The sequence below is a fragment of the Pyrus communis genome, chromosome 1, assembly GCF_963583255.1.
Source record: "Pyrus communis chromosome 1, drPyrComm1.1, whole genome shotgun sequence".
In the NCBI taxonomy this organism is placed as follows: domain Eukaryota; kingdom Viridiplantae; phylum Streptophyta; class Magnoliopsida; order Rosales; family Rosaceae; genus Pyrus; species Pyrus communis.
Window position 1 is genome coordinate 10,684,787 of NC_084803.1, and position 18,162 is coordinate 10,702,948.

Genomic DNA, 18,162 nt, shown 5'->3' on the forward strand with positions numbered 1-18,162 from the left:
AGAATCAAATAATGATGCTAAGGTTACTCTGAAAAGTGACGCTTATTTTTTTTAGGACTTTCATCAAATTTGAAGGCTTTTATACTAAACTCTTAATACAGACAATCAGCCACTTAGTACCATGGTATGATGATATTCCTCTTCACTTGTAAGTAAGAGGTATTAAGTTCAAATATCGTAGATGACGAATTCGATACCAAATTAGGTTGTATGGCTTACCCAAACTTCCTCTCTCTCTAATGTAAAATATATTGTTGTACTAAAAAAAAAAGATAATTGTTATCAGCACTCCAAAAATCTCATTCTATACTCCAAACTTTCTATATTGGGAAAGAAAAATACATTTGTGAGGAATGTATAATGAGATTTTTAGAATGTCAATAACACTTCCCAAAAAAAATAGACAATAAAAAACACAGGTATAGATTTTGTGGCATATTTGTGGCATATCCCCATTATGTGACTAATTATGTTTTTAGAAAAGTCAACGTGGCTGCTATAACTGTTTTTTTTTTTTTTTTCTAATTTTTTTAATTTTTTAAATTAGGCACATCACTAGTTCTCGATCTTATTTTTAATTTGATCATTTTCTTGATATAACAATTTAAGTTACTCTTTGACAAGTTTGGTAATATGATCCTAGAGGATTTTCTCTATAAATTTTGTTCATCTATCAAGAACGAAAAAAAAAGTCTCTTTTACCATTTAAGTTACAATAAATTCGATATCTCAGCAGTGGCAAGACTATAACATTATTTCCAAATATCATACATGCATGCACCTGCAGCAAATTTGGAACGCTCTATCATCATATAACAGTTTCATTATACACAGTATTTGAAAGTTGAAACACCTCAAGTTACTATAACACATAGTAAGTAGTGTGTCCCCTAAATGAACGATAGGGTCTAAATAACTCGTAAATTAACTATGGTTCTATTTCATTCGACAAATTTATATTTCAAAACATGTAATCTTTTACGTTTATTTCTTAATATTGTGGTTAAAGAGAAAACTCTCTCCATGAACTAAACTATGACACAAATTTTATTAATAACAATAATAATAATTATTGACAGTTTTTTTTAGTAATAATGATTTAGAAATTTTACAACTAAGGGCCGCGCAAATCCAGCCGAATATAATTCCAAATCTAGCGTTATACATGAATTGCATAAGCAGGACTACTTATCAGCTATATGAGGGGAATCTTGGTCATACAATAAGCACCACTACTTATCACTCTGCTTATCAGTCTAAATACATCTCATCTCGTTCTCGCAATTTGTCTGCTACCGTTTCTCTCTCCTCCAAATCCCTAATCCTCCTTTCTTCTTCTTCTTCTTCTGCGTATAAATACCTGAGCTCCAAAACACCAAAACACCAAAACAAAGAAAGCTAGAGAGAGAAAGTTAGAGAGAGAAAGCTTTCAAACCCTCCGATCTGAGCCATCGATATTATTAAGGTACCTCCTTTTCCTTCTCATTTTTCTCTCTGATTTCGTTATTTTTCCAAATTTTCCAACTTTTATCTTTTGTTGATTGATTTTTCGAAACTGAAAATTATATGTTGAATTATTTGAATTTTGCGCGAAATATTGGAAATTTTGAGTTTATGAATTGTTGAATTGGAGCAGGAGGTTTTAGATTTTTTACTAAATTAGGGTTTGGCGGGAGGTCAGGGACGACGATGTCCTCGCTTAGCAGAGAGCTCGTTTTTCTCATACTTCAGTTTCTGGATGAAGAGAAATTCAAAGACAGTGTTCACAAGTATGCTCAAATTATCTACTTCATTAATTTTTTATTTATTAATTTTACAAATATTTGTATATAACCGTATGTAGCTGCTAATTTATTAGGTGGTTGTAATTCAGTTTAATTTGTTTCGATTTTCGATTAATTTTGTTGTGATTGTTGTGGGTGTGGAGGTTGGAGCAAGAGTCAGGGTTTTTCTTTAACATGAGGTACTTTGAGGACATGGTGACAACTGGGGAGTGGGAGGAGGTGGAGAAGTATTTGTCCGGTTTCACCAAGGTTGACGATAATCGATACTCTATGAAGATTTTCTTCGAGATTCGCAAGCAGAAGTACCTTGAAGCTTTGGACAAGTAGGTGTTTTGAATTGCTTTTTTTAAATCAATTTGGTATTATGGTTTAATCCTTGTCGATTAATTTATTCCATTTGAAGTTTTTTTTCTTTCCCCATATGATTCAAAAGTTAATAAATGATTATTGTAGGAGGGATCGAGCAAAAGCTGTGGACATTTTAGTTAAGGACTTGAAAGTTTTTGCAGCATTTAATGAGGAACTTTTCAAGGAAATTACACAGCTGTTGACTTTGGAGAACTTTAGGTGAGAACAAATTGTCTTGTGCTGTTGTTGTTATAGGCGGCTGGTTCATGTTTCTGTTATCTGTATGACGTGACGTGTTTTTGGGTATGCATTACTTTTCAGGGATAATGAACAGTTATCTAAATATGGTGATACTAAGTCTGCAAGGAGTATAATGCTTGCTGAACTGAAAAAGTTAATAGAGGCTAACCCATTGTTTCGTGACAAACTTCAATTTCCTACCCTGAAGAACTCGAGACTGCGAACTCTTATTAATCAGAGGTCCTTGAGAAGCTTCTGCCTCGTGTGTCTGAGACACTACATTTTTTCTTACTTTAGCTTTAAGATATCTGGTTTGCTAACTTTTATGTCCTGAAAACTGCAGTTTAAACTGGCAGCATCAGCTTTGTAAGAGCCCAAAGCCTAATCCAGACATAAAGACCCTGTTTGTAGACCACAGTTGTGGACAACCAAATGGTACCAGGGCTCCATCCCCTGTCACTAATCACTTAATGGGGGCAGTCCCTAAGACGGGGGGTTTCCCTCCATTGGGTGCTCACGGGGTAAGCAGAGCAGAAAATATATTGTTTTCATAGAAGGTCAGACTGTCTCTAAGTTGAAGATTGACTCTGGGTGTATACATATGTAGGCCTTTCAGCCCACACCAGCTGCTCTTCCAACATCTCTTGCTGGATGGATGGCAAATCCATCACCTGTGGCTGTACCTCATCCCTCAGCTTCTGCTGGGCCTCTTGGGTTGGCCGCAGCTAACAATGCAGGTATTATATCAATATTGAATGTTTCTGGAGCATTTAGCATGGAAGTTTGACATTGTTATGGTTATCTTGTATTGTCCTTTTGTCTGAAATTTTTATATGACATGTTGACTGTATTCTTTTTGTTCTCTTATTTAACATGTGTTTTCTATTGTAGTTATTTTCTTAAATTTGTACTGGTTTTTTTCCCTGTTTTTCTCTTTATGTATATATTTACCATCATGGCAGCCATCTTAAAGCGCCCTAGGACTCCTCCAACCGGTAACCCAACTATGGACTATCAAACAGCTGATTCTGAGCATGTTCTGAAGAGATCAAGACCTTTTGGGATAACAGATGAGGTATAAATCTATCCGTTAATAATTGCATATTCTGATTTGTCTGATGGAATTCTGAGTTACGTTGCTAATTTTGAAATTTTCTTTTCTTATGACATATATTCTTTTGACCGTGTAAATATTAAATTATTTCAGTTTTACAGAAATAAATTTATTTCATCCTTAATGTATTGTTCCATAAAAGGTAGGTAGCGAAATTGTTCCCCAAAAGGCCAGTAACAAAAGGGTAAGTTAGATTATGCAAAATACTAGAACATGGCTGATGAGGAAGGATGCTTAACAGAAATAAAAGAATTTTTTTTTTCTTATAAACATGATGCAAATGGTCCTGCAGTTCCCTTTTTTTTTTTTTTCATGAGCAGTGCGCAACTTTGATACCAAAAGTTTGTATAGCTTTATTTTACAGAAAAATTTCAAGTTTCAACTTCTTAGTTTATGTAATTGATTCTATATTAACTCAATTTCAAACAGGCCAATAATCTGCCAGTAAATATGCTGCCTGTTGTGTATCCTAATCAGAGCCATGGTCAGAGTTCCTACTCTTCTGATGACTTGCCCAGGTCTGTTGTTATGACTTTACGTCCAGGTTCAACTGTCAAGAGTATGGATTTCCACCCAGTGCAACAAATTTTACTTCTTGGTAAGCTCTAGAGAGCTGACCTCCAATTCCACTCATTGTGAATTATTGTATTTGTATGTCTTTTTTATGTCATTGTTTCAAATGTTGGATTATAGCTTCTCTTTTAGTAATAAGTGATTTATGATTTCAGTTGGAACAAACATGGGCGATGTCATGGTATATGAGCTACCAAGCCTTGAAAAGATTACTGTTAAGAACTTCAAAGTTTGGGACCTTGGAGCATGTTCAGCTGCTCTGCAGGTTTGGCTCTTGGTATTCTGTAGTATCATATGGTGTTTTTTTTAATAATCGTCCTTATAATGAAATAATATTGCGTCCTGTAGGCATCTTTGGCCAGTGATTATACAGCATCAATCAACCGTGTGATGTGGAGCCCTGATGGGACACTTTTTGGTAAGTGTTGGTGTCCTTGATTTTGTGAAGTAGCCTTATGCTAGTTCATCAAACATTGTCAAGAATTAAGAAATGAATCTTAAACTGGTTATGATGACTCAAAATTCTACTGCAGGTGTTGCATACTCTAAGCACATTGTACACATATATTCCTACCATGGTGGTGATGATTTACGAAATCACCTAGAGGTTTATTGCATCAACCTTTCGCTTCGAAGATAGTCTTCTGTCATTTGCTCTTGTTATTTTATTTTATATTGTTTTTATTTTGAAAATTGTTATTGGCACCCCAAAATCTAATTGTGCACTCCAAACTTTCTATATTTAGAAAGTATTTTTACTCTTATGAGGAGAAGACAATTAGATTTATGGAGTGACAATAATAGTTCCCTTTATTTTTATCTCTTGTATGTTTTCCTATTCTTGTTGGACTTCTCAATTTCCTTTCTGGGGGTCACATTGACTTAAGCATTACTGTTCATGTCTTCTTGTTTTCAGATCGAGGCTCATGTTGGCAGCGTTAATGATCTCGCTTTCTCATATCCAAACAAACAGCTGTGTGTTATCACTTGCGGAGAGGATAGGTTCATTAAGGTTTGATCTTTGACTTGACTAATTCTAATTCGATTTTGCAGGTTCAAGTTCATAGTTAGTTATGATTGTTCAATATTCTGCAGGTTTGGGATGCAGCCACTGGGACTAAGCAGTATACTTTTGAGGGCCATGAAGCACCTGTATATTCAGTGTGTCCACATCACAAAGAGAATATCCAGGTACCATCTATTTATTTGATCATGTTGATAACATGGAATGTAAAATAAAGCTTTTGGTTCTTTTGTTCTTAAACACCTTCCTTCCCCCACCCCCACCCCGCCCCCTCCCCTCTTCCCGATCATGTTGATAACATGGAATGTAAAATAAAGCTTTTGGTTCTTTTGTTCTTAAACACCTTATCCTCCCCAAAAAAAACAAAGAGGAAATTAAAACTATAATTTTTTTTTCCTATGCACAAAATAAACGGAGAATCTGAATCAGTTCTTACTTAACCGTATGTAATTCGGTCAAAGATATTAGGACACTACTTTTCCATATTTATTTTTTGGGATGTCACTACATTGCAAAAGGTGCTCAAGTCATTTAGAAGTGTGGATAGTGAAGTTCGATTAAAACCTTATACAGATAGGTGAACTAATCCATATTAGTCTCACTTTCACTAAATGGGGGAATAAAAAACTAACTCATAAAGTAAAAATAGACAAAAAGAATTGAGGGGCCTACAACAAAATCCTGTTTAGTTTTCAACTTCGTCATTAGTAACTTGATTTGATGTCGCATAGATTGCACAAGTATATGGTACTTTCTGTTGAAGTTCTGATTTCCTATTGTTTCTTGTTCCAGTTTATTTTCTCGACATCTACTGATGGGAAAATAAAGGCATGGTTGTATGATAATGGGGGCTCAAGGGTTGACTATGATGCACCAGGCTATTCATCTACCACTATGGCATATAGTGCAGATGGAGCAAGGTTATTTTCTTCACCCTTTACAAAGTCACTGTTCTTTTGGTGATGTTGATATTAATATTTCTTTTATCTGTTATATATCACGGACATCTTCGTATCTTCTCTGAACAACATAGGTTGTTCTCATGTGGGACAAATAAAGAAGGGGATTCATATTTGGTGGAGTGGAATGAAAGTGAAGGAGCTGTAAAGCGGACCTTTCATGGTCTTGCAAAGCGTACTGTTGGGGTTGTGCAGTTTGATACCACTAAAAATCGGTTCTTGGCTGTTGGTGATGAGTTCACAGTCAAATTTTGGGACATGGACAATGTTAACCTTTTGATGAGTACTGATGCAGATGGTGGATTGCCGGTGGGCATCACAACTTATTTTCCTGAATGAAACAATTCCTTCCAGATAACTCACCGTGATCTTAAAAACCTGCAGGCTTCTCCCGTAATCAGATTTAACAAGGAAGGAATATTGTTAGCTGCCTCAACGAATGACAATGGTATTAAAATTCTGGCAAATTCAGATGGAATTAGGTTGCTAAGAACTGTGGAAAGCCGCGCATTTGATGCTTCAAGAGCTGCTTCTGCAGCTGCTGTGAAGGTGAAGTTTCAACTTGGCGTACCATGTTAAAATCTGTTAGCTAAATGCGTTGTTTAATATGCAGGCACCACCAACAGGAACATTTGGGCCTTCCAACATTCCTATTGGAGCAAGCATTGGAGATCGAGCTGCTCCTGTGGCAGCCATGGCTGGACTGGTGAGTTCATGATCTCTCTAAAATATTAGAAGCATTGCTATATTGTACGATGTTACTGTCATCAACATAACTTAATGCTTAATATTCTGTCTGATCAAAATTTATGTATTATGCATAGGAAATGTGTTTGAAACTAAAAGTTCAATCTTTTCGATGGTTAAAAAAGGGTGTTTTTGTACAATGGTTTAACCTTGTCCTTCTCTTTGTTGATCTGTGTAGAACAATGACAATAGAAGTTTGGTTGACGTTAAACCTAGAATTGCGGATGAGTCGGTTGAGAAATCCAGGATTTGGAAACTGACTGAAATCAGTGAACAATCACAATGCCGCTCTCTGAGGCTCCCTGATAGTTTAACAGCAATGAGGGTACTAATTCTCTTCCATCCTAAATTGTTAAGTTGTAGCTTTTATTGCTTTACCGTCTGTAGTCATTCATATATTTCCAATGCCTTTGCTATTTAACAATTGTGCCTTGGCTTTTATTGCGACATGTACTTGAAGATTTTTTTTTTTTTTTGAGAAATTATTTCTGATTCCCTTGAGACATTTCAGTAAGAGTACTGCATAATGAATTTCTGTAATATATTCATTTGCTTTGTGTTTCTTTTAAAACATTTTCATGAGAACTATGCATGTTTTTATTGTGAAGCTCTGATGGATAATTATTTCAGGTTTCTAGATTAATATATACAAATTCAGGACTTGCGGTGTTGGCTTTATCATCTAATGCTGTACACAAGCTCTGGAAATGGCAAAGAAATGAACGAATACATAAGGTATTAAATTTACTAAAAAGTTAAAACTGATGGTTGCATTGCATTATATATTTTTTTCTTTGCATTCCATTTACCAAAATGTTTGTTTGTGTAGGCCACAGCTAGTAGTCCACCGCAATTGTGGCAACCTGCTAGTGGAATATTGATGACTAATGATATAAGTGATACAAACCCTGAGGATGCCGTTCCATGCTTTGCACTGTCAAAGAACGACTCTTATGTTATGTCAGCTTCAGGGGGGAAAATATCACTTTTCAATATGATGACATTTAAGGTAGATGGTTTCTTCTTAACCTCTTACTCATAAGGTACTGGTTGATTAAATATGCATGTCTATAAACCTTTTAATACGGCCGTGCACAAGATAATCTCAATTGAAATTGGTGCTTCTGTAGCATCCTTTAGAATGCCCTTTCTATAATCTACTTTCACACACTTTGAAAGGTAGAAAAAATATATCATAGTATTCACTCTGCCGACCATCATTCCCCGAATACCCTTAAAACGTAATATGACAACATTTATGGTTTTATATTGTTGTGTTTAATGCTATGCCGTCTGCAGACAATGACAACATTCATGCCCCCACCCCCAGCTGCAACATATCTGGCATTTCATCCTCAAGACAATAATATCATTGCCATAGGAATGGACGATTCTTCTATCCAAATTTACAATGTTCGGGTTGACGAGGTGAGGTCTTTGGTCACTGAACTTTAATTTGTCAGTTTGTGATGATAGAGGGAATAGGGGATTGCTTACAATCTGGATGCTCCCCTTTCACAGGTTAAAACCAAGCTAAAAGGTCATCAGAAAAGAATAACAGGCCTTGCCTTCTCTCATACTCTTAATGTGCTTGTGTCTTCGGGTGCTGATTCCCAGGTATGAATTAGACGACATGCGAGTCTATATGCATGCATTTCCCTGTGCTACTAGGCTTTAAGCAATGAACTGGTGACTATCAAAAGTAACTTATCACGAATAGCCAAGCCAAAAGGATCAATGTTGTTTCCAGATGGTTAAACTTTCAGGTCTTCATGGTAGTTCCCTTTGAAATCATTTTGTTGCGTAACCTGTAACTGGTAAATGCATTTTTGAAGTGCGTCTCTTTAGAATTGTGGCTTACCTAGTCCTTACTTGCCTCAGGCATTTACGAAATTCTGTTATTTGACAATCTTGGTTTTTAACCAATAGTGTCTTTCTGTTCCTCTTTTACATCATGCAAGACACGCTTCAATAGTTTTACTGAATGTTGGTACTGAGGTTGTTAAGTCATTGATGCTTTTATTTCTGTTTGCCGCAGTTATGCGTTTGGAACACAGATGGATGGGAGAAGCTGGCTAGTAAATTTCTTCAGATGCCAAGTGGCCGAGCTGCTGCTCCTCTTGCTGATACCCGAGTTCAGTTTCACTCAGATCAGACGCATTTGCTGGCTGTTCATGAAACACAGATTGCCATATACGAAGCACCAAAATTGGAATGCCTTAAGCAGGTACAGATGCTTTGTGCTTAAATTTATTTTTGAGTATAATTTATCCCATTTATTTTTAAGTATATTTTATCCCGTTTTATTACAAAGACTCCATTATTGCATAGGCTTTGAAATTTGATCATTGCATATATACGCCACTGTCATAAATGCATTGCTTGCATGTGGTACGAGCACAAGCAAGCATTAAGATGAATTTTGCGGTGATTGTGATGATCTAGTTCGTTTAATCGTTTGCTTTTACCTTATTATTTGGGGTTTAATTAGTGCTGCTTACATGTTGAACTATGTTCCTCATACAGTGGGTTCCTCGAGAAGCTAGTGGTCCAATCACACATGCTGTATATTCCTGTGATAGCCAGTTAATTTATGTTAGCTTTGAAGATGGAAGTGTGGGGGTTCTCACTGCTCTTGCACTTAGATTGAGATGCCGAATACTACCCACTGCTTACTTACCTCCAAACCCAAGGTTTGTTTTCCTGTCAATACGATCCAAAGGCCTTTCCCATATGATATTTGTGGTCGTTCAGTTTTGTAAACAACATATCGAAGTACTAACAACAAAAGTGTTTAACAGCTTAAGGGTATATCCTCTCGTTGTTGCCGCACATCCCTCGGAACCCAATCAGTTTGCATTAGGACTTACAGATGGTGGAGTCCATGTACTTGAGCCATTAGAGTCAGAAGGAAAATGGGGCACTAACCCTCCAATCGAAAATGGTGCTGGGCCTAGCACGACTTCTGGAGCAGCTGGTTCAGAACAACCCCAAAGGTAACAATTCCATGTGCATGGCTTCCACCGAAGACCTCGAGTGTCTTTATCTCTTCCGTGATGATCCTGTTCCTGGTGTCACCGTATATTATTTTTTGGTGGGAAACTGCGGATTTAGGTGTTATAGTTTTAGGATACTTTAACCCAGTAGAATTCGTTATAGTGGCATTCGAAAACAGATTACGGTGAGGCAATTCCCCACGTTTAGGATAATTGGACGAGTGATGAACTACAGTTTAAAGTTTCGGAGAAATGCAGCGCCGGGCGAAAGGTTGAGATCGGACGGCCAGGGGATTCAGCAAAAGGTTGTAGTTGCTTTGGTTGGAGGCCCAGAATGTTTAATCTTTTTTTTTTCCTCGTAAGGTTATTGAGTCTTAGAAATTAATTTAAATGTGAACCGGAGATGGTTGGTTATTTTATTTTCTGTACTCTATTTATTGTTCTGGTGATAAATAAGAAAGCAGCTTTTGCATCTACGGGGGTTCGTTTGCTGTATATTTCCTCTACATTTCAACTGAAACAAAAGTGCTTATTCCCCATTGCGTAGTAGTCTAATTGACTCGCTTATGACAGCACTCTCTGAGCAATTTTGCTCGCAAGTGCTTTTGTTACAAGTGTTTTTAGCCTTTTACTATAAAGAATAAACACGCTGAATCTTTTTACTAAAAATCAAGTGCTTCTACAATAAACATGTTAAATATTTCATTAAAATCCAGAGTGTTTCCCCCAAGGAAAGCACTTGGAAGTACTTTTTAAAAGAATCGTCAGGCAAATGCTTCTTTATATAGCGCTTTTATTAGCCAAAATGTTCAAACTTTTACGTTAGATGCTATCAAAGATTCAGAAAATAACTAGAAGAAAAGAAAGAAAAACACAATTGTTGTTATTCACAGCTGAAATCGCTAAACGATTCAAATCTACTGAACATGCATTCAACTGCTATACACGGCTTGTCGATTGCTATCTTCTAGTTCCGTCTTCGGCCAGATTTGGAGTGTCTTCTAGAGTTAGCAGGAGAAGATTGCTTTGAAGGTACAGGCAAGACTGTTCCTCCTTTTATGCTGTCCGAGTCCGTCATGTCATTAAGTGTTTTTTGGGCCTGAATATAGACCGTAAAATCTCTAATCTGCAACAACCATCATTTAAACTGGTTACGAACCCAACACTACTTCAGAACGCTTGCAAACTAGCAGAAACTTGTAATTGCAATACCTGTTCTTCCAAATCGACTATCTTTTCCTCTCTTAAACTCAGCGATGCAGCTTCCCTAAAAGAACACAGAGTTTGAATCACGGAGGATACCAATACGGAAGAATTCACTGCCACTTATTATCGCAAACTAATATGTACCTCTCATCGATTTCCTTCAACTTTCTGCGCCAGGTTTCTTGGTCCTTGATGAGATTACGATTGATCTAAGCAACAAACCCAAAAGCAAGCACGACAAAAATAAAATTGACTGTCGGAAATAAAAAAAAGTGATTTAACTCAACATAGTAATAACCGTGGAAACCCAAAGTAAAAGTAACGTTCAAGAGAAGGACATTTACGAACTCACATCTGCAACAGCATTTTTTTCTTCAAGATATTTCTCCAGTTTGGCTTGCAAATCCTGCATCTTCGAATTTACAGCCTTCTCCACTGCTTCTGAAATAGTACTTTCCTTTTTACTTTTGGCCTCCATAAGTAGAGATTCATAATACTGAATTTAAAGAAGCAAAAACAGACGAGAGGAAAAGATTAAAGCATATGATTGGAAGTAAAAACAATTCTAATGAGATCAACAGCCGCATTAGGTAGATGCAAAAGTAAAAACACAGAGAACAGGTTAAGTGGCGTTTAGCGACAGCCTTACTTGTCTTTGATTCTCAAGCTGACTGGCAACAAGTCGGTTATACTCGTCTACAATCTGTTGTAGCACATCATCTAATCAGTTATGCAAATAAGAAAACGAAAAATTACGGATAGCGCTAGCTAGAGTACATACAGTGTCAACTTTGCTACTATAGAGGGCTCCACCAATTCCAGAATCAGCACTACATTCACAACCGTCACAAGCCTCTTCCAGTGACATACAAAGAGAATCTGTATCATTTATTATTTTTCCATCAACTTTCGATTGGTTCAGGCGGTGAACATAAGCATCACCAACATAATCCCAGATCTGCTGCCTGTCCAACTCAAGAGAATAGCAATGTTGCGTATCCTTCCAGTGGTTAACAGCATGGCCTTCAGTATATCTGAAAAAAGTAACAATCAATAATTTTCTGTGCACAATAAAGTTAAACAAGACAACGCCATATCTGATCAAGTAAAGAGCTACGTTGCTTTCTTGCTTTGAAGACAGAAATAACCAAAGAAGAAAGAACAATACACCAGGTTTACCTTCCACATCCTACAAAACCACAAATTATGCAAATCCAGGGATTCACTGAAATTCCACAGACAGAGCAAGCTGGTTTTTCATCCTGCTGCTGACAAAGTCGGCACACCTGGTGGCACACAAATATCAATTCAGGAACCATTCTTCATAAACCCAAGACAATAACCATATCAAAGTTATCAAGAAGCCAATGGCAATTCAAGCTGAAGTTCATAAACCCAAGACCATAATCGTTGGACAGAAATATTTTAAGCTATCCATTTGTCTACCCAAAAGGGGGTTAGGTTTGGTTCTTCCTGTGTTTATCACTATTACAGTACAACAAGATGGGATATGAACTAAGGGATTTCAAAAAATCTGAAAAGTATCCATAAGAAAATGGCTACATTGAGTGGGATGGTAACAAAACTGACCCTGTAACCTCCCAACATCACCTTTTGGTTAGCCAGTAAGTGTTAGACAATCTGTGAAATCTTGAAGGTCAACTGATAAAAGAATAGCAGTACATACAAGTAATAACGAATAGTTATTAGTGCATTCAACAATGCTCTTAACCAAGATCTCTAACTCAACAAGTAAAAAAATATTGGAACAAAGAACCAACTCACCTGACAAGATAAATAAGTCCATTTCGAAATGCAGGGACATTGAAATGAATGGTCACAAAGGGTACTCGCTATTCCGCCAGTGTCTGCATCCAATCTCTCTAACATTCAAACAAAAGTATAAATATCGGCACAAGCACTATACTTCTGGGAAAAAAAATGAAAACAGAACAGCTCCCCACACCCCACGGAAAATGGTGACTCACCAAGACAAACTGGGCAAGAAGGTAACTCAGTAAATTCTTTCTCGGGAGTCCCAGCTATTTCTTCTGATTCTGTGTAGTCCACAGAATCCAAAAACAAGATATGGCACACCTCAGCCTGAAAAAATATCAAACAAAGGATATAGAACAGACATAAGCTCAAGCTGTATAAGATAGATCATGCACGAAACCAAACCACCATAAAGACAAACCTCATTACCTCTCCGGGCGAATATTTCCTCCCATTAAAAATGCTATAAAATTCACCAGCTGCGTCCTGACTCTTACATTCAATCAAAACACTGTACCGATCCTCCATTCCGTCGTTCCTAATCCAATGAAGCAAACACTAAATCAGACTTGTTCGATGACTAATCAAACAAAAACACAACATAACGAAACTTAAATGTCAAGCAAAGATTTCGCTTCAGTCCAAAGTATTGATCATTTAGATTTGTAGCTCAAATAACAACTCTTCATTTCTTTTCAATTCACTTAACTTATATTCTTGAAATTATCAATGTAAGCAAAATACCATCCACATTTCTTGCAAACAAAACCCAAAGTTTGCCATTTCCTCAATTTCTTCAGAAACCCAATTCAGGGGTTTGATCAAGCAACCAAATGCACAACCCCAAATCGAAAGATTCAAAATTTCTACCTGATGAAGACGAGTTCGATGACATGGTCGACGTGGGACCCACAAAAGCGGATGAAGTCGTCGAAGGAGAGGTAGTTGGGAACGGCAACGACGAAGAGCATGGGGGATCGAGAGGCAGTGCTCGGCAGCGACGACTGTCTGATTTTCCGAAACAGGTGGACGATGCCTTTTCGCTCGCTGAATTTGGGGGTGGTTTTAGGGTTTGATTGAGCCGCAGCGGTGGCCTTGGAAGTTGTGACGGCGGTGAAGTCTGCGTCTTCGAGGCTGAGAGGGTGGTTGGTGTCCACTGAGTGAACTCGGAGGATGAACATTGTGGTTGCGGGCTACCTGAGTCGACCCGGTTCGGGGAAAAAAGAGAGAAAATGCGACTAAATTAACAAGCTGCTGGTATTCGCGGGAAGAAAGAGGCGGTTTCCTTTTTCCCAGTTTTTTTTCTTTTTTTTTGTTTTGGAGAAATCCCTTTTCCGAGTTATTATTAATATTTTCTATTCATTACCTAGCTATTTATAATATAATGAGTTATTTACAAGAAAAAAAAAATTTGATCACAAACTTATTATTTATATTTACAATTAAATTTGAATCCCAATAAATTAAAATAATTTTGAATATTACCCAAAAAACTAATTATTTTGTGAATTTTACCAAAATAAAGTAACATCGCATTTTGCATAATTTTGGTACTTGTGATCCATTCCTCATATTGGAGATATTTTCCCTGACAAAAAATTGTTGAGTTCCTTTTTTTCCTATATACGTATTTACTAAAATGAAATTCCTTCTAAAAGATGGGCAAAACTAAAACGGAATAGCTGTAAGTTTATTGTCGTGGTGATCATTGTCTTTATGTCCAACTCATAGCACCGTCTATTCAAACTTTCCCTTTTTTCATCCAAACTCTTTTATTTTTGCTTAAGTATAGATTAATGTAAAATATCGTTTGTATAAAAAAATAAAATTAATGCGTGAAAAAATATCATTTAAGATCAAAAAAAACATTTAGATACTTAGCAACATATTAATTACTTTACGATACAAGTAGTTCAAATGGATCTACATGGCAAGTTTTTACTGGACGTCTTATGTGTATTTTGACTATTTATCAAATATAGTTAAAAATTAACCCTTAATTTAAAAAATATCACTTTTTATAAAATCTTTCAAATATATCTAAAATTCCACCTAAATAGACACAAATACCCTCAAATTTAACAATCAAATAAATTAAAGGTTTTTTAGCCAAAATAATTCGTGACATTGGCATAACTTTTTAATTTGGTCCTTAACAATTAATGATAATCAATAGTAGTGTTTTTGAATTTGTCTATCGTGAATTATTTTAGTCTTTCTTAGAATTTGTCCATCACGATCATTTTAGTTTTCTTTTCGTGAAAAATCTGTCAATTGCTTTATTAGTGTAATGATGTGGCGCCACGTGGGTCTCACAAATACAATCATATAACGACATGTGGATTAACTTTAAAAACTATTTTTATATTTAAAACTAAAAATGATATTAGTAAGAAAAAAGACGTTGAAGGCATGATTCTGTTTCTCTCACTTGCGGTAATTGCAGCGGCGCTCAATGTCGGTGATGAGGGGGTCGAAGGTGATAGGGTTGTGGTGGTGGAGTGTAGTAGCGAAGGTGAGAGTGGACCGGAACTTGAGGCGACGGTAGCTAAAAAATCTTTAATTTATCTAATTGTTAAATTTGAAGATATTTGTGTCTATTTAAGTGAAATTTTGGATATATTTAAAAAATTTATAAAAATTGACATTTTTAAAAGTTAACTTTTTTACTATATTTGATAAAAACTCTATTTTAAACACATGATAAATATTTATTAGACGGATGTGTTGCAAGAAAGTTTCCGTTACATTCACATTGCATTTGAAGATTCAACGTTGGAGAGAAAGTCGGCAATCCGTCAAATGCCGTCTACAATCCGTCAAATGCCGTCTACAATCGTTTTAATATTAACCACGTAATTAAGTAAAGGGTTTAATCTTTTAGATTACGCGCTTTCGCAGCAAAGCGAAAAGAGTGCAACAAAGACTCTTCTGAATCGTGCTCCCTCTCTGCTTTAGCAGCTCAGCTCCGTTGTGCGATTCCGATCGTACGGACTCGATATCCACCGTCTACGGTGGCGACCCAAGTCAAAATATATCTCCCTTCATCTTCTACAACCTCGATCGGCTCCTCTGCAGCTCTGAACAGAGCAGAGGTAAAATTACTGATAAACGCCTTTTCTTGTTGATTATTGGATTCAATCGAATTCATCAATGGCGTCGAGCACGATTCGCAAGGCGATTGGGGCGGTGAAGGACCAGACGAGCATTAGCCTGGCGAAAGTGGCCGGAAGCATAGCGCCGGACCTGGAAGTTCTGGTGGTTAAGGCCACCACGCACGACGAGGACCCGGCCGACGAAAAGTACATAAGGGAGATCATAAATCTAACCTCCTACTCGCGCGGATACGTAACGGCGGCGGTGGCGACTGTGTCGAAGCGTTTGAGCAAAACCCACAACTGGATTGTGGCTCTCAAGGCCCTTATGCTTGTTCATAGGGTTTTGGTTGATGGGCACCCTTCTTTTGAGGAGGAGATTGTGTCCGCGAGTCGCAGAGGGTTGAGGGTTTTGAATTTGTCGGGTTTTCGTGACGAGGCGCATTCCGGTTCTTGGGATCATGCGGGGTTTGTGAGGCTGTATGCTATGTATCTTGAGGAGAAGGTGGAATTTGAGGTTTATGAGAGGAAATCGAGAGGTAGGGAGGGTAGTGGTGGATTCGATCAAGAGAGGGAGAGAACGAATCGAGAGGAAAGGAGGGAATTTGAGTACGAAAATTATCAAAGTGATCGGGCATTGGAGAGAGAGAAGAGAAGAGAGAGTAAGGATAGTACACCGGTGATGGAAATGCAGCCGGAGAGGGTGTTGGGAAGGTTGAATGACTTGTTGAGGGTTCTTGATCGAATTTTGGGTTGTAAGCCTGCAGGTGCTGCGAAGAGTAGTAGGTTGGTGATCGTTGCGCTATACGAGGTTGTGAAGGAGAGTTTTAGGCTGTATGTTGAGATATGTGAGGCATTGAGAGTGTTGTTGGATAAGTTTACTGAGATGGAGTATGCAGATTGCCTCAAGGCTTTCGATGCTTATGTCAATGCAGCAAAGATGATTGATGAGCTTGTGGGGTTTTATGGTTGGTGTAAGGACATGGGGATTGCGCGTTCATCTGAGTATCCTGAGGTGCAGAGAATAACTGATCAGCTTTTGACTTCACTTGAGGGTTTCTTGAAGGGGAAGACAAGTAGGCCAAAGAGTCCTGAGAGAAATAGGGATGAGAATGTTCGGGTTGATGAGGAGGCGAAGGAGGATGTGAATTATGAGGTTAAGGCTCTTCCTCCGCCGGAGAATTACACTGCTCCTCCCCCGCCACCTGAAGCCCGGCCTAAGCCTTCGCAGCCTCAGCCTGTGACGGAGGATTTGGTGAATTTGAGGGATGAAGGAATCACAGCTGATGAGCAAGGAAATAAATTTGCTTTGGCTTTGTTCTCTGGACAGCCTACTAGTACTAATACAAATGGTTCCTGGGAAGCATTCCCATCAAACGGAGAGCCTGTAGTGACGTCGGCTTGGCAGACACCGGCTGCTGAGAGTGGTAAAGCAGACTGGGAATTGGCATTGGTGGAGACGGCAAGTAATTTGTCGAAACAGAAGGCTGACTTGGCTGGTGGTTTTGATTCTTTGCTATTGAATGGCATGTATGATCAGGGCGCTGTGAGGCAACATGTGAGCACCTCACAGTTGAGTGGTGGGAGTGCAAGTAGCGTGGCAATGCCCGGGGCAGGCAAGGCTGCTAAGCAGGTGCTTGCTCTGCCCGCCCCAGATGGGACTGTCCACACAGTGGGGCAGCAGGATCCATTTGCCGCCTCCCTCACAGTGCCGCCTCCTTCATATGTGCAGATAGCAGACATAGAGAGGAAGCAACACTTGCTTTCACAGGAACAACTGCTTTGGCAGCAATATAGAAGAGATGGGATGCAAGGGCAATTGGGTTTGGCCAAGATTTCTGGCGGTCCTCAACCGATGATGCCTCAGCCGGGAGGGTACTACTACGCGCCCTATTGACATTGGATGACCCTTGAGCAATTTGCTCCTCCCGTAGTGCAAATACCTATACCAGTATTTACAGTTTTTGGAATAAGCTTGCTGTTGCAGATACCTTCTTGTGTTACTTTCTTTTGGGAAGATTTTACATCTGTTTTTAGTTCCTAGCCCTTGTGCTTATTCCTGCACTTGCATGCAGTGATAACATACATGGTTCGAGATTATATATTGAGAGCAAATTTGGGTCTTCAAGTATGCGTATGTGACTTGGGATACAGTCTACAATTTTGTTACTTTTTTATCGCACCATAACCTTAAAATTCATGTAGGACATTTCACTGATGTTTAGACAATTAATATCCTCGTCAACTGAAGGGGTTAGTTTGACAAAAATACCTTTAAAATAGTAATCACGTGATCGTTC

The 18,162-nt window shown here is 38.0% G+C and overlaps 3 protein-coding genes across 3 annotated transcripts; 2 read left to right on the forward strand and 1 right to left on the reverse strand.

The window, feature by feature from the left end:
- Positions 1-1,332: 1,332 nt before the first annotated feature.
- On the forward strand, positions 1,333-10,261 carry LOC137732820 (topless-related protein 4-like). Its single transcript, XM_068472085.1, has 26 exons — positions 1,333-1,465; positions 1,637-1,769; positions 1,928-2,107; positions 2,238-2,351; positions 2,454-2,612; positions 2,716-2,893; positions 2,980-3,109; positions 3,335-3,447; positions 3,916-4,084; positions 4,215-4,324; positions 4,408-4,477; positions 4,593-4,666; positions 4,976-5,071; positions 5,155-5,250; positions 5,876-6,003; positions 6,117-6,351; positions 6,427-6,591; positions 6,656-6,748; positions 6,968-7,114; positions 7,420-7,524; positions 7,619-7,798; positions 8,089-8,217; positions 8,311-8,406; positions 8,828-9,016; positions 9,316-9,482; positions 9,591-10,261. Exons 2-26 carry the CDS (start codon positions 1,690-1,692, stop codon positions 9,787-9,789), a joined length of 3,402 nt encoding a protein of 1,133 aa, XP_068328186.1. The 5' UTR covers positions 1,333-1,465; positions 1,637-1,689; the 3' UTR covers positions 9,790-10,261.
- Positions 10,262-10,382: 121 nt separating this feature from the next.
- Positions 10,383-14,064, reverse strand: LOC137732827 (BRAP2 RING ZnF UBP domain-containing protein 1-like). Its single transcript, XM_068472090.1, has 11 exons — positions 13,638-14,064; positions 13,197-13,305; positions 12,980-13,094; positions 12,777-12,874; positions 12,171-12,277; positions 11,773-12,025; positions 11,641-11,694; positions 11,344-11,487; positions 11,136-11,200; positions 10,998-11,052; positions 10,383-10,911 (listed from the first exon to the last, which is right to left on the reverse strand). Exons 1-11 carry the CDS (start codon positions 13,946-13,948, stop codon positions 10,753-10,755), a joined length of 1,470 nt encoding a protein of 489 aa, XP_068328191.1. The 5' UTR covers positions 13,949-14,064; the 3' UTR covers positions 10,383-10,752.
- A 1,597-nt stretch (positions 14,065-15,661) lies between these two features.
- LOC137742416 (putative clathrin assembly protein At2g25430) lies at positions 15,662-17,990 on the forward strand. The gene has a single exon (XM_068482279.1). It carries the CDS (start codon positions 15,921-15,923, stop codon positions 17,757-17,759), a length of 1,839 nt encoding a protein of 612 aa, XP_068338380.1. The 5' UTR covers positions 15,662-15,920; the 3' UTR covers positions 17,760-17,990.
- Positions 17,991-18,162: the final 172 nt, after the last annotated feature.